Below are 16,787 nucleotides of genomic sequence, written 5' to 3'. Positions count from 1 at the left end.
AACAAAGAGGGATGGAGGTCACTGTGGGCAAAAAGGAGCAGAGGATGAGTCAGCATTTACCAAAAGTAGCTAAATGAAACTTCACAAACTTGCCAACATTGCCCCCCACCAAAAAAAAGTGTAGGAATTGTCATGGCAGAAACCTCGTGACTAAAATTTGGCAAAGTTTTACTGCATTGGTGCATTTTGTGTCAAACTTTTTTTGTTAGGAAATTGTTAAAATTATTTCTAAAAATATATTTAATATCAGAATTTACACACTATACTTGTTCTTTGCACAGATGACAGAGCTAAAACATCTCAGAGTGGGTTAGAGTGGGCTCTGGGAAATCTAAATTAATGACTTAGATCATTCTTCAACATACACACTAACACTAAGCTCGATGTTCTCATTGTGTTCAGTTCCATCATTTCTCTTTTGTTATCTCATGTTCTGTGCCTAATATTTTGTCGCATCAGAATGGCCAAAGCATGTACAGTTGGCAGATGTGAGTTCATTATCAGGATGCATGATGACACCACAGTTACTTCTGTGCTAATGTTTCTGGAACACAAAACGTTATTTCACCGGTAGCTGTGGAAGGATTCGGTTCGTCGAGCACGGGCCAGCAGGGGGCTCTCTCTGTATGGCCGCACAGCTCCATAGGTTGGCTGGTTCTCAAGAACAGGCTCCTGAGCCTGTAACTGGAGGCTGCATTTGATTTGAAGAAGAAAAGGGGGAGGGTGGAGTAAGTGCATCGGTGCTTGGAGGTGCACAATATATAACAAAAGGTTATTTATTGCTGTTGCAGTGACAGCAGAGTTGTAAAAATAGTTAAAATATTAATAACAAGGCAGATTTAAAGGCAGCATTTATGTCTGTTTGTCTTTGATGTGACATGTACCATCTCTAACCTAGAACAAGACTCTCGGAGGCGTGTGTGATGGAGTACAGAGGGGGCGGGGCTAATGTTTGGTGTTGCACAGCGTGAGGTGCTGAGGTCGCACTGGTCCAACAGCTTCAGCAGCTCCTCCTCTGTGGGCCCCCCTACATCTGAAAAACAAAAAGATGCTTTAGAACAGTGGTATGCAATGTTTTTACAATAAGTACCACCTCATAAAATATTTGGCTTTCCAAGTACCACCATTACAACTGGAATTAAAATGATTCAACTCAACTCTATTTATTTATATAGCACCAAATCACAACATAATTGCCCCAAGGCACTTCACAAGGTTCACAAGTTTACAGTCAAACCTTACCCACTCCCGAAACAAGCACATTTGCAACAGTGGCGAGGAAAAACTCCCTGGAAGAATTAAAGTGTATGAAAAACTAGGCGACCACACAACGATTTGCACATCTTGACGTGCCCGCTGCATGATTTAGATCAGTTTAAACTGAAGTTCACGACTTAAAGTATTTTTACATTCATCATGGACCGCCTGTGACATCCAGGACTGTGTCTGGCAGTAAAGAAGAACTGATTTCTCTGACATACATAGCACTAGTCCAGAATCTGCATGTCCTTACAATTTTAAGCGTGGATACCTGATCCGGGTGCAAAGGGTTAGGTCGGGTGCGGACAAATATTTCAAAATAATACTCAGGTTGGGACAGGTTCAGTCTCGTGAGTACCAAGACACTGAACATACAGAACGTTTGTTAAATGGTATTATAGCCCTGCCTCTGTAACCTCAGCCACTCATAATTACTTCCACCAACAAAGTTATGTTTTGTTTTCACCCGTTGGTTGGTTTGTGAACAGCCTGGAGCCCATAATTTTTCATATATTTTTATGAATTTTTTTTTTACTGAAGATTCATATCCTGATAGGCAAGAACGGATTCAATTTTTAAGGTCATAAGTCAAAGGTCTAAGTCAAGAAAAAGCTTGGAAAAAATCCCTGTCCTTCATGGCCCCATCAGACATAACACAAAGTTGGGCAAATCAGGCCAATTCAGACCAAATGGGTGGAACCTGAAAAATTCCAGCCTCAACTGTGAGGGACAGATGGTTGGACAGCCGTGTATGGAAGCCGTACGATCATGTGGTGACTGTTTCGTGCACGCTTGTGTGCATGCGCACAAACACAGTGCAACCATGTGAGGGGTGTGATACCACGTCATGTTGTACAAATGTTCATAAATCAAAGAAAATGTGAAAGGACAACATAATGACAGACTACAGAACATTCTAAGAACAATGAATGTACTAAATGTAAGACTATCATGTTACTGGTAATGATTTTTAATTGATGCTTGATGACTTGACGGTCTGTGTTGGAAATGAGGAAACAAATGGATTTCATTTTCTCTGTTTAAATATTTAATTCCTGTTATAAAGAGCAGAGAATACAAGAATTATCATCCTTCTGTTCCTTCTGTTCCATGAACCATGTACATGGAAGTAAACAAGGACTTAATGACCTGACATGAATGAAATGATGCATTCACATCATGAACACATCAGCCAGGCACACAGACGGTCCGCACCTCCAGCTGTCTCTGGCCAATCGGTGTGCCGAAGGACACCGCGTCATGTGGACTATAACACACATGGTGGATGGGACATTTGCCTTGCCAGCTGGCCATTCACATGATCAGATATTTTCACATGGGGCAGCCTGTCTGATGTTGTCTGCAGTGCACACTGAAGCGCAGCTGAACACGTTCCAAAGGTGATATGTGTTGTTATTTTTCACCATGTCATGAGAGCTTACTGACACATGGGCATCGTGATGGCTTGTACACGACTGCATGTTCTACAATATGTGTTCTCCAGCTGTGAGTTTCGATGGCACACACAACAGTCAGGTGCGACATGACACGACCCATGTCCGGAGCAGCAAAGCACTTACACCAAAGGGCTCATGGCTCCAGGATGTGGGGCAAATGAGCTGCTCACACTGGTCTCAGTCAGGCTGTACATAACAGACGGACCGTGTGGACGTCACGTGAGGCGCAGTGGGCTGGTGAGCTGTTTTTATTTTTCACCACGTCATGAAAGCTTGCCGACACATGTGCATCGTGGTGGTGTATTGAGAGGTGATGTTCTTCATGGCACGGTATGTGTTGTCCGGCTTTGAGTTGCAATGACACAGCGGTCAGGTGCAACATGAGATCACCTTGGTGAATGCGCGTTATCATCTGATGGTGTCAGTGCACCCACCTGCGCTGACATTTCAATTTATTTTCATTTATATAGAGCCAAATTACAACAAGGTTGTCTCAAGGTGCTTCACACAAGTTAAGGTCTAACCTTACCAACCCCCAGAGCAACAGTGGTAAGGAAAAACTCTCTGAGGAAGAAAGCTCAAGCAGACCAGACTCAAAGGGGTGACCCTCTGCTTGGGCCATGCTACCGACATAAAATACAAAACAATTCACAAAACGAACATATAGGAAATGTTGCCGTGCACAGGACGGTTCTGGAACAGATACCGCACCCACCGCTGGATGGAGCGAAAAGAAAAAAAAAAAGAAAGAAGCAGAATCAAGTATCAGAAAGACAAATACAGTGTAATTTGTCAGCATTAAGCAACAAGAAAAACAGAAGAAATACTAAGGTGCTTCACTAAAAGACCCAGAATTTAGATAAAGTTGAGGCCGCAGCCCGCTCCGTTTCCTAATAAAATGAATTAAAAGAGCAAAAAGCATAGAAACATACTATGCCAGTATGCTAGCCATACAAAAGGGAAAATAAGTGTGTCTTAACAGGGGCACGATAAGAGAAAGCTCTGTGACCTGCAGACTTTTTATTCACCCTAGGGACACAAAGTAGTCCTGCACCTTGAGAACGCAAAGCCCGGGCCAGTACATACGGTTTAATTAGGTCAGCTAGGTAGGGAGGTGCCAGTCCATGAACAATTTTATAGGCCAGTAGCAGAACCTTAAAATCTGATCTCACGGGGACAGGAAGCCAGTGAAGGGATAACAAAATGGGTGTAATGTGGTCGAACTTTCTGCTTCATGTCAAAACTCTGGCACAGCATTTTGAACAAATTGGAGAGCCCTAATGATGGACTGTGGTAAACCATAAAATAGAACATTGCAGTAGTCCAATCTAGAAGAGACAAATGCATGAATCAGGGTCTCAGCATCAGCTGTAGACAGGATGAGATAAATCTTCGCTATATTTCGCAGGTGGAAGAAAGCAGTCCTTGTAATATCTCTAATATGGAGGCCAAAGGACAACGTAGGATCAAAAATTACCCCAAGGTTCCTCACTTTGTCATTGTGATGTATGATGACACACGAGCCTAGGCTAAGAGTTAACTGGTCAAATTCATGCAGATGTCTCACTGGACCAAGAACCATCATTTCAGTCTTATCAGAGTTTAAAAGTAAGAAGTTCCTAGACATCCAGGTTCTCACTGATGCAAGGCAATCTTCTAAGGATTTTATGTGGATGAGATCAGTGGTGGGCACAGATAACCAAAAAATTAACTTCGATAATCAGATAACTGAAAAGTTATCTTTGATAAAGATAAAATGATAAACCACCCAAAATGTATCGGACGTTACAGATAACCGATAAATTCCAGTATTATCTCTGTTACACTTGCAAATACTAACAAGCTGAATGTTTCTGGTAGCATCAAAAGCAACAACAGACCCAAACAATGAACCAGCACTTCTGTCTTTGAACATCTTGCCCCCTGCTGGAAGCTCCTGTTCACTACATGACTTCCAGCACAGAAGCAAGCTGAGAGGAGCCATGAAGCTCAACTCTCTACTTAGGCACAATGCTTCCGTCAGGCTGAGGTCTTGAAAAATAACGCAATGCTGAGTTATGGTTTGGTATATAAATAAAATTAATACTGACAGAATAACTCCATTAATGTCACTTCTGTCATTTATACAAAGTTAAAATATAACATATATCTTTTAATGTTGAATAATGCACTAATTCTGAAGTTTTGTAACAAAGACAGACTGCAAAGGATTCAAGGTAAAATGTGCCTCTGCTAAACACTGATTGGTTGAGCCATTCATTATGTAAACCAACATGTTAATGTGACGCATGTCGTGTGTTGGTGTTTACAGATAAATGTGCTTTTGTAAAATATTCCATTTGCTGCGTTTAACATCTCACGACCACCTCTCGCACTGTGCCTGTGCAAAAACACCGCAGACCTGTCTTGTAATGTTTTTTTGTTGTTTTGTTTTTAAACTTTGATGTCTCCCATCGAGGGTTTTTGTAAATTAAGTTTGAAAAAAAAAGCTTCTGTTTACGTTTTGCTTCTGGAAACACAAGTCCGACGTGTGGTTTTTGAACGTACAATGTGTGTGAGAACATAAATCGTGCACTCTGAACTTGTACATCGTTCGGTTCTGTGGTACAGTTTGAGCTGGAACCTACAGTGATTGAAAATATCAGCCCAGCTTCAGTTTGAATACTGCCATGAACACTACTAGCCAGTAGATGGCAGTAGAGACGTGCCCAAACATGCTCATGCTCGCCAGAAGCATTTACTGAAAAGAAAAAAAAAAAAAAAAAAAAAAGTCTGAAGGACTTAAATTACATGGTGAGATGATGAAGAGCTTCGCTCGTTCATGTCCGAGACATATACATATTATATATAAATATGCAAACTTACAGTATCGCCCGAATATGAAAGCTGCTAATGGCTGAAGTCCAACCTGTTCGCTTCACCTCCATGAAGAACTTGCTAACAGATGGTCCGATCGTTAACTGGTAAGCTTTCAATCTGTGTGTTTTTTCAGATGCTGTTTAGATATTTATGGAGTATGTCCGACTTGGATTTTGTAATCATGTTTTTTTTTTTTGCAGGTACACATTGCGGACCGACTGTCATGGAATCGGAAGATTCAGAGGGCTTTCGGTGGCTTTTCAGTTGAGTGAGTATCCGAGAAATTGTGTAACAGCTGGGCATGTCACAACTTGTCCTGTGAGTGTTCCAACACGGATGTGCTTTTTGTTGTGCGCCATGAGCGGCTCCGTGCCGACGCGCGAATTCCTCCGCACGTCTTTCATTACAAAATCTCCTGTAACAGTGGAATGTGCCGCAAAAGTGCTGATGTACACCTCTTCCACAATTTCTCTGGTAGTCAGACGATGTCCCGGATCAACACAGCCTTCACTTTGGAAATGATCTGGTCGTTTCAGCCTGTCGATGGCCGCTCGGAGCGCGGCGCGCCCTGCGCCGCTGTGGGCCGTCTTTAATCCGGTTGTAATGATCCTTAATCTGTGTGACGCCCAGAGTATCTTCACCGAAAGCCGTCTGAATCTTCAGAATGGTTTCCACCTGGCTGTCTCTCACAGTTTCTGGAAAAATTTGCTGCTCCAATCGCTCAGCCATTTTCCTGACAATGAAAATCCGACGAGGGGGCTGGACCAGTGCTCACTCAAAGCCTGCCCACAGGCGAATGACGCAACCGACAGGTGTGAAAAAACTCACGCATGCGCATGAAGGTTCAAGCTTGGCTGATGCAAGCGCACGATTCAAATCCATATAGTTTTTTAAAAAAATAAAAAGGTCGGATAGTTTTCTAACAGACCTCGTATATCGCATACCAGGTATCATGGATCAGTTTGGATATGTCAAAATACTTGAAGAGGTCATGTTGCCTTATGCTGAAGAGGACATGCCCTTGAAATGGGTGTTTCAACAAGACAATGACCCCAAGCACACTAGTAAATGAGCAAAATCTTGGTTCCAAACCAACAAAATTAATGCCTCGCAGATGTGAAGAAATCCTGAAAAACTGTGGTTATACAACTAAATACTAGTTTAGTGATTCACAGGATTGCTAAAAAAGCAGATTGAACATAATAGTTTTGAGTTTGTAGCGCCAACAGCAGATGCTACTATTATTGTGAACACCCCCTTTTCTACTTTTTTTTTTTTACTAATGGCCCAATTTCATAGCCTTAAGAGTGTGCATATCATGAATGCTTGGTCTTGTTGGATTTGTGAGAATCTACTGAATCTACTGGTACCTTGTTTCCCATGTAACAATAAGAAATATACTCAAAACCTGGATTAATCTTTTTAGTCACATAGCATTACTATTATTCTGAACACTACTGTATTAACAATGATGCACCTTGTACATGTAACATAATAAACAAACGCGGATGTGGGAGATTTTTGTCAGTTTATAATTGCTCTCTGTCACGTTTGTCTGTTGCAGCCGAAACTGATTTGCAGCTCAGTATCTGAAGCGTGTAATCGCAGAGTCCAGCTCTTATGAGGCATTGCTTCATTTCGCTTTGCTTACAGAGCCGAGTCCATAACTCTATGGCCGAGTCACAGAATTGTATTATAGTTATGACTCTTAAATGATATTTTTATAATATGACTCTATGGGCCGAGCCAACTTTTACGAAGCATTGCTTCAATTCACTTCGTTTGCAGAGTCCATTCAGAGAAGCACTGCTTCATTTCACTTCACTTTCAGCAGAGCAGTGTAATTTCAGTTTTGTTTAAGTGTCGAATGCGTTAAATCCTTCATTATGAATAGTCTGCTGTTTGTTTGTATTGATGCAATGAAAGGTTGCTGAGTTAGCCTTATGTTTATTGTAAATAAAGCAGTTGAATTAATTACACCATAAAAAATGAGTTTGTTTGGTTGACTCTACATACCACCAGAGGGAGTGCGCATACCGCCTGAGGTACACGTACCACAGTTTGAGGACTTTGGCTTTAGAACGTATATTTGAAGAATAAATCATTTATATTTGATCTGACCAATGGTTTGAACCATTTGTACTGTCACACACATCTTCCTTTAATGTCATGACCACTTATGATCTGCAACTTTTACTGGTGTGAGTTTTTCCTCTTCCATCACTCCTTTTCCTCACCCTCTTTCTTCCTCTCCTCTCCTTTGTTAGCAATATCCATTGCAGTGGTCAGATCCCACATTTGGATGCTGCCGTTGCCGTGACCAGTGAACAGGTAGCGTCGAGGTCGTGATCCCATCCGGCTGGAGCCCTCACATTCACGTACCATGAAGCACGAAATGGTTGTCCCGTCCACCGACTGCACCTCACAGATCCTAAGAGACAGACACAGACACACACACACACACCATCAATGCTAAAACTCTAGCAAGAGTAGTCAACCTAAAGAAACAAAAGCAGTTTTTCAGTTGAATAACTATGGTAAAGAACGTGTTGGAGGATCATCATACACCTCTACCAGCAGTACCTCTTTCCAGTAGATGAGAGCCGCACAAACAGCTTGTTGGTGATGGGGATGACCTTCTGGATGAAAACCTGCTGATCATCTCTTTCTCCAAAAGGGCCTGAGCAGATATTGAAAAAATTAATAATACAAAAAAAATGACAGACAAGGAGAGCAGCAAGCATGTGACCTTCTCTACCCTTGAGGATTGACTGAGTCAAAGATCATCTCAAACAAGATTCAGACTCTGGATGAGAACTTGTACTTTCAGGACGTGGTTAAGTTACTGTAAGTCTCTAGTATTCCATTGCTGATCTATTAATAGAAACATGAAAATAGTTGACTATGAAACAGGGGCGAGTCATTAGGGATCTAACGGTTTAAGTCTGCCAAAATGTAATGTTTCATTGACAAGTCACCAAATCAAAGGTCCACCCATCCATCCATCAATTTTCGATAGCTGCTTACTCCAATTGGGCAGTGCAGTTTCGTTTGAGGGTGGGCGATAAAGGGTTAAAATATGATGCAATAATGCTACATCTGGGGAAAGCCCTATCTCAGTTTTTGGACAAATTACACGGCAAACAACGTGGACATTTGTTGCAGTTTGTTTATGACCCAGAGCTTAAACATGTCGAGGCGCTTGTGCAGGTGAGAGAACATAGCTACTCTTACCAACATGACCTCTACAATTCGCTTTGTCTTCCCTTCTCCATTAGGAACCAAAAAAAACACTGCACTTTTTGCGACTGCTTCGGTGATTGCAGCTGAAAACAAAACAGTCTCCATTTATCTGTGTGAAGTGATGCTGTGTTTGTACTGCGCAACAGGAGGCTTTCCCCAGATGTGCTCAAATCCCACGATATAATGCAGGGGTTCAAACGAGACTCTGCTGCCCTATTAATTGTCACAGAGGGCTGGAGCCGATCCCAGCAGTCACAGGGCGTGAGGTGGGGTACACCCTGGACAGGATGCCAGTCTGGTGCATGGCCACATATAGACAAACACATTCACACCCACACACACTCACGGATAATTTAAAGTTTCAAATTCACTTAACCTGCGTATTTTTAGATGTGGGAGGAAGCCAGAGCACCCGGAGAGAACCCACGAAAACACAGAAACTCTACACAGAAAAGCCACAGGTGGGAATCGAGCCCATGATCTTCTTGCTGTGAGGCAAATGAGCTAACCACTAAGCCACCATGCTGCCAAATCAAAGATGTAGTATTCATTTCTAATGTCACATGTCCCCTTGAGTTCAGGTAAATCAATTACCAAGAAAAAAGTATGGTACATTATGGCAAAACTGAGCAGGCTTTCTTTAAAAAGAAAAAGAAGGGGGGGAGCGTACAAGCATGAAGGACAGACCAAAACGTCTGACAACTTCCTATAAACTCCAATTGCTGTGACTGGAGCGATTGTTTAACAACTGGAGCATGTTGTGCAACTGACACTGAAAATCTAAGATCAGGTTTCCCAGAAAGCACACAGGACACTGGAGCCTAGAATGAAGCACTGCCTCAGTTCCATTTTTATATTTTGTGAATTTTTCTTCTTTTCAGAATAAAAGTGAAAGACATGTACATTGACAAGATGTGTACATACAGTAGTTGCAAAGAGTAATAACCTGCTACTCATGATGTCATCAGTGGCTCTGCTTCATCAGATAATCAACCTCTCCATGATATTAATCACTGTTGTCTTTTTCAGTTAATGTTTCCTTCGCCTCTCTTACCGATATCGTTCCCAGAGCAGTAGCTCCCGTGGCTCTCTGTCTCCTCCAGGGACAGTATTTTGAAGGAGGCCAGAGGAGTGGAGCCTGGCTGGGTGGAGATCATTCCTCTAAAGCGTGTTACTGTCCACGTACGAACATGGTTGTTGTCTGCACACACTAACAAGTGAGAGAACACGGGATATTTAGGCCATCTGTGAGCAGCGTATCAAGTATCTTTTCATGTCTCAGATTCATACCTGCAACATGATTCTCACCTGATACCAGATGTTTCTCAGACAGCATAATCTTTGTCACAGGACTCCTGTGCACTGTGAAAGTCTGGAAGAGCTGGGGACCCGATCCTACCGTCTCCGGGTGTTGAACAATCACTCTTACAGCACCACTGCTAGTTCCATAAGCTATTTCTATCCAGTTCCCACTCACGCCTGTGAAGAAAGAGAGGCAGAAGTAAGACAAAACAAAGAGTAAGTATCGGAGTGACACACACGGGTGCTGGTGACAAATTTTTTTTGGTTGTGCAGACGTGCCATGCAACAATCAGTGACTCAGGTGAAATTATAAATTAACCAGGACAAAACAGAACCTGACTCTTGTTATATTTAATAAAACTGTACTAAATTTATTATCACCTATGTAAAGGAAGCAGTGGTAGTTTCTGTCGAATACCCACATTTAAAATGTGAAGTTCATATAAACGTGTCTATTTTGTTATCAAACAGAGAATAACATCCATAAAACTTTTTTAAGGTATAATTTTGTACATTTTCAGTGCAATTTCACTAGGTTAATGTTCAAATTTTTATGCTTACCTTTTAATAAATGTGAGGATTCTGAGGCATAGTTTTAGTTTCACCTCCTACGACATGTTCTATCCACTGCATAACTCTAGTTTTACTTTAAGGCTTTTTTTTTTAACTTCCCATATTCTGCCCAATTACCAGGCATCAGGTTTCACCCTGCAGTTGAAATAGCTTCACATGTTTGGTGCATGTGCAATCATTTTGTTGCTTTGGGATTGTACTGACTTGTTTTAGGTGTGAGGTAGACAGAAAGTGCAGTGATGGCATCGTTTGAAGGGTCGTGGTACAGCTCTGTCACCAGGAGGTCGTTATCTTTCATCCTCAGTGGAAACTTTTGCATGTCTGAAAATGAAACAGAAGGAAGGATAGAATGAAGTGGGGACCAAAAAGCATGTTATCACATCTGAATCTGTCAATGTTTATGTACGAAAAATCTGTCAATGTTTATGTATGAAAATCTAGTTATTATTGAAAAACTTACTTCAAACAGACATCAATAGTCATGTTTTTGCTGAGCAAAAAGGCACAAACACTATGGATTGTGATTTGTAGCCATAACACAGTTGTGAAACTCAACGATTAAAATAAATGACAAATTACAACAAATTTGCACGGTGTGCATATTGTGGTCTTGTTTACATACAATCACAGGAATTTTTAAAATCAATCATATAGAAGGAGCCAAAATAACAGATGAAACCACAGGAGATACTTCTATCTCCTCTGTGGATTCGCCCGAAAACATCAATGATGCAAGTGCAACATGTCTCTGAAAGATGACCATTTAAGTTGCACGTTCATCCCGATTGTGTACCTATGTAGTAGATTGAGCCGTTGTTGCAGCCCAGAAGTAGAAAGGATCCTGCTGTGTCACAACTGGTAATGGGAACCACATCTTGGACCTAATGCATACACACAGAAAGATAACTTCATAGTAGCTCCAGTGTTATTCCACACTGTCACATCTCATAGCTTAAATAAATTCAGATCTTGCAACTTAAGCCCTGGTTCCACCGAATAATGAAGGGTGAACAATGAGCCACGTAGCAATTTTTTTTTTGGTACAAGTCCAGTTATTCAACAATCGTGGGAAAACAGTGGCTCTTAGAGGCAGAATATTCGGCCAAAGAGGCTCGTAATCGCTTCTGGAATCACAGAGGACTGTTCCACTGGGACCTTCTTTTTTCCTCTCTCTGTTTCGTGCACTGAGGTGGAGAACATATTTGTAACAGCCTAAAATCTATCATAAACATACTTTTACAGCTTCTTTATAAGCAACTGTAAAAGTATGTTTATGATAGATTTAACATCTTGTTATAATGGAGCAGATGAGGCACACTCTGTGCGCGCTGACGCAATGACTCGCACTCCAGATGAGAACGCACAACGTGAGCTCCCAAAAGAGCGATTTTGCTGATATTAACGGATGAACACAAAGTTAAAAATTGGACCACAGTGTCAAAATGACTGTAAGCCTCTGAATAAATAAAGCCAGCGAGAAGAAGCACAGAGGCGACTGTCCAGCAACTTGTGGTTTGGTTCTAGCTACTGTAGTCTATGGATGTGTTTTGCGTTGTTTTTTTTTTGGGGGGTGGGTGGGGGGGGGTAAGTGATCCAAAGCAGTCACCTCATTGTGGTGTCTTTTTTTTTTTTGGTCACAGGGAGCTGGGTAAACAGCAGAACTGCTGCAGTTAATGACTCTGGAACACAGGTGAACTGCAGCCTGACAGGGATCCACACACCGGTCAGACTGTACAGGAGCGTCTTTTTTTGGACTGCATTTAAAAATATCTTGAATGGATGCTGTGACTTGAAAACCCACTCTTTAAAGGGACCAAGTGTGGGAGGGCTGGAGGGTGGACTAAACCCATGCCTAAACATGCACCAACATCGCGCTATCATGGCGCTACACAGATCATATGTGGCTTGACGTGGATCATATGTGGTGACACAAGCCATTTGAGGCTGGATGGGGTTCAAATAACAGGTCAGTCATGGCTCATTAGAGGCTGATACCTGGCACATGTGAGGTACAGAGAGGCACATAGAGGTGCCTTAGTAGTGGATACGTGATAGCTTAAAACGTGGATCATTGTTCGAATAATCGTTGACACACCCATGCGTGGCTCATTATTCATGGCTTATTATTCGGTGGGACCGAGGCTTTAGTTGTACGTGCACTGATTAGCAGCCCAGCAAATTTATGTTTGTGAAATGCTACATCTATAGTAAATAGACATGCAGAGGAGAACCCCTGTGTTACGCAGGGGTTCATTACACATGCAGCATCTGCAGAGATTCCATCCTACCTGCCAGTGCTGCGTGACAGCATTCCACACTCCCACCTTGCCTGTGTGGCTCGTAGCAACCAGCTGATTACCTATGAAGAACAAATCATCCACAGGTACGCCCAGACTGAATACACCTGAGGAAGGTGGGTTAAAAGAGAAGTTGAGTCACAGGGATTGAGTTGATAGAGGCACATGCAAAAGAAAAATTTCAATAATAAGGCTCCTCTGTTATCTTGCTGTTGCACTCAATTTGAACATACTCTATTATACACTTACAAGTGTGAAGAAGAATTTACAGTGTGATGCTGACGTGAAATATTTGAAATATCTGAGTTTTCATAGCAATCTGCTTTCATTTGAAATGATCAGACAACACAGTAAATGAGTGTGGGCACCCTTGAAGTGGTGCAGTTTTATAAGGTTATTTAACAGGAACCTTTTCATGGCTGAAATTCTTTGTGTACTTTTGAATTTTCGGTTTCTGATTCATCCCCCAACCACAATAGGTCACAGTATCACATGACTGCTTGCTTCATTACTGAGGAGCATTCATTTGGTCAGGCTATTTGCTCTCTACTTTATTAGAGAAATGTTAGCAAAACATTAATTGTGGGACAACTTGCAAAACGTCTAAGGACAGCACAGCTTTACAGCAAAGAAGTGTGCCCCTTCTTGGTCCTCATTTTGATTTCTTCAGCATTCAACAAAGAGTAACCACTGCCAATAAACAGTCCTGGGCCTGACATTAATTTCCATTAATGTAATGTCATAAAACAATGATTAAACAACTATTAAATTAATCTGAAACTATTTTGTTTAATCTTTGTGTCTTTTTGTTAAATTCAAATTACATTACTTTAGTTTCTTATGTGAATATTTTCTGGTTTATTTTACTAGTTTCTTTACTCCTATCTGGCAGTAAACTCAATATATTTCGAGTATAGACAAAACAAGACATTTAAAGGCATCATTTTACACTCTGGAAAATTTTAATCAACATTTTTCACCATGTTCTGACATTTTATGGACCTAACAATTAATCGATTACTCAAGGAAATAATCAATGGACTTTTCAGTATGAAAATAATCGTTAGATCCAGCCCTAACTGGGAATGTAGGTGGTCCCCTAGCCTGTAGAGAAATCATTTCTGGGGGTAGATGGCAGAATTGGCACTCCAGCCTCCATGAAGCTCAACACTGAAGAAACCATTTACATCTAGAGTTGGGCCACCAATTTTTAGGGGGCACCGTTCGGTCAGCAACACCGGACTGTGGCTGCCCACTGCTCCTAGTGGTTGGATTGTGTCTAACTGTAAACAGGATGGATTAAATGCAGAGGACGAATTTTGTTGTGTGTATGTACAACAACAATAAAGGCCCTTCTTCCTCCGATTTGTAGATAATTCCCTTTTGGGCCTTCTTGCAGAGAAATTGAAACACTGTAATCCTCCAAACCAAAACCTCATCCCAGTAAGCCAGCAACTTCGAGAAGCTGCATAAGGCTGATCCTTCTGCCTAGATATTGGACATCTCTGGTGCTTGGGTTCTTGTGGCTGATCTGCCAGTCAGCTACAAACCATTGGCCCTCAGGGAGATTACAAACATGTGGGGAATAAGTTTCATTACAGTAGAAGTCTATCTGAAAGCGCTGTAACTAGGTTTAAGGATATGATTCCTTCTTTGTTATGTTCCTCAATGCCATATACCAACACAGTGCAGAGTAGCTACCTAAACTCTGTGAGTGAGATAGATTATCTCGTCAATAGCTTTACATCCTCATTGAGCACAACTTTGGATGCTGTAGCTCCTCTGAAAAAGAGAGCCTTAAATCAGAAGTGCCTGACTCCGTGGTATAACCCACAAACTCGCAGCTTAAAGCATATAACCCGTAAGCTGGAGAGGAAATGGTGTCACTAATTTAGAAGATCTTCATTTAGCCTGGAAAAAGAGTCTGTTGCTCTATAAAAAAGCCCTCCGTAAAGCTAGGACATCTTACTATTTATCACTAATTGAAGAAAATAAGAACCCCAGGTTTCTTTTCAGCACTGTAGCCAGGCTGACAAAGAGTCAGAGCTCTATTGAGCCGAGTATTCCTTTAACTTTAACTAGTAATGACTTCATGACTTTCTTTGCAAATAAAATTTTAAACTATTAGAGAAAAAATTATTCATAACCATCCCAAAGACATATCTTTATGTTCGACTGCTTTCAGTAATGCTGGTATTTGGTTAGCTAACTGATCATCTGCAGAGGAATGGTCTATTTGAAGAGTTTCAGTCAGGTTTCAGAATTCATCATACATCATATGTAGGTCTGCTTTTTTGCATTGTAGCAATATCTCTAAAATTAGAAAGGTCTTGTCTCAGAGTGATGCTGAAAAGCTAATTCATGCATTTATTTCTTCTAGGCTGGACTATTGTAATTCATTATTATCAGGTTGTCCTAAAAGTTCCCTGAAAAGCCTTCAGTTAATTCAAAATGCTGACAGGGACAGAGTACTGACAGGGACTAGAAGGAGAGAGCATATTTCACCCATATTGGCTTCTCTTCATTGGCTCCATGTTAATTCCAGAATAGAATTTAATATTCTTCTTCTTACTTATAAAGGTTTAATCAGGTCCCATCTTATCTTAGGGACCTCATAGTACCATATCACCCCAATAGAGCGCTTCGCTCTCAGACTGCAGGCTTACTTGTAGTTCCTACGGTTTGTAAGAGTAGAATGGGAGGCAGAGACTTCAGCTTTCAGGCTCCTCCCCTGTGGAACCGGCTCCCAATTCGGATTAGGGAGACAGACACCCTCTCTACTTTTAAGATTAAGCTTAAAACTTTCCTTTTTGAAAAAGCTTATAGTTAGGGCTGGATCAGGTGACCCTGAACCATCCCTTAGTTATGCTGCTATAGACTTAGACTGCTGGGGGGTTTCCCATGATGCACCCAGTGTTTCTTTTTATTGACCTCTTTTTGCTCTGTATGCACCACTCTGCTTTTAATCATTGGTGATTGATCTCTGCTCTCTTCCACAGCATGTCTTTTTCCTGATTCTCTCCCCTCAGCCCCAACCAGTCCCAGCAGAAGACTGCCCCTCCCTGAGCCTGGTTCTGTTGATGGTTTCTTCCCGTTAAAAGGGAGTTTTCCTTCCCACTGTCGCCAAGTGCTTGCTCATAGGGGGTCATTTTGACCGTTGGGATTTTTCTGTAATTATTGTATGGCTTTTGCCTTACAATATAAAGCGCCTTGGGGCGGACTGTTTGTTGTGATTTGGTGATATAAATAAAATTGTTTTTATTTTGATTTGATGTGATACAGATGGAAAAGTGCTACATAAATCAGTCCATTTACCATTTACTCTGTGCTGGGCAAGGTACTTGCAAGTGTCATTTTCAACAGGTCCAAGCTACTTCCTGCTTAGTGACCGGAGCAGTGTGACTTCCTGCTCAAGACAAACTATCAACCAAATCCTAGCTCTATGAGTACCCCTCCCTGAATGTAAGTGTGAATATCAGTAGTGTTTCTTTTCAATATCAATCAATCAATCAATCAATATTTTTTATATAGCGCCAAATCACAACAAACAGTTGCCCCAAGGCGCCTTATATTGTAAAGCAAGGCCATACAATAATTATGTAAAACACCAACGGTCAAAACGACCCCCTGTGAGCAAGCACTTGGCTACAGTGGGAAGGAAAAACTCCCTTTTAACAGGAAGAAACCTCCAGCAGAACCAGGCTCAGGGAGGGGCAGTCTTCTGCTGGGACTGGTTGGGGCTGAGGGAGAGAACCAGGAAAAAGACATGCTGTGGAGGGGAGCAGAGATCGATCAC

At 41.6% G+C, this 16,787-nt stretch overlaps 1 protein-coding gene across 1 annotated transcript in view; it reads right to left on the bottom strand.

Moving 5' to 3' along the window:
* Window positions 1-16,787, bottom strand: part of kctd3 (potassium channel tetramerization domain containing 3) — an 82,032-nt gene that overhangs the window by 3,215 nt on the left and 62,030 nt on the right. Inside the window, exons 12-18 of the mRNA XM_034188027.1 lie at window positions 10,899-11,015; window positions 10,128-10,298; window positions 9,874-10,029; window positions 8,160-8,256; window positions 7,814-8,007; window positions 895-1,033; window positions 569-691 (exon numbers count right to left, since the gene is read on the bottom strand). Coding sequence (XP_034043918.1) covers window positions 569-691; window positions 895-1,033; window positions 7,814-8,007; window positions 8,160-8,256; window positions 9,874-10,029; window positions 10,128-10,298; window positions 10,899-11,015 — 997 coding nt within the window. The remainder of the gene's footprint in view (window positions 1-568; window positions 692-894; window positions 1,034-7,813; window positions 8,008-8,159; window positions 8,257-9,873; window positions 10,030-10,127; window positions 10,299-10,898; window positions 11,016-16,787) is intronic.

This window comes from Thalassophryne amazonica, chromosome 2, assembly GCF_902500255.1.
Source record: "Thalassophryne amazonica chromosome 2, fThaAma1.1, whole genome shotgun sequence".
NCBI classification, from domain to species: domain Eukaryota; kingdom Metazoa; phylum Chordata; class Actinopteri; order Batrachoidiformes; family Batrachoididae; genus Thalassophryne; species Thalassophryne amazonica.
Note: the sequence above shows the minus strand (reverse complement) of the source record. Positions and strands in the feature narration are given on the sequence as shown.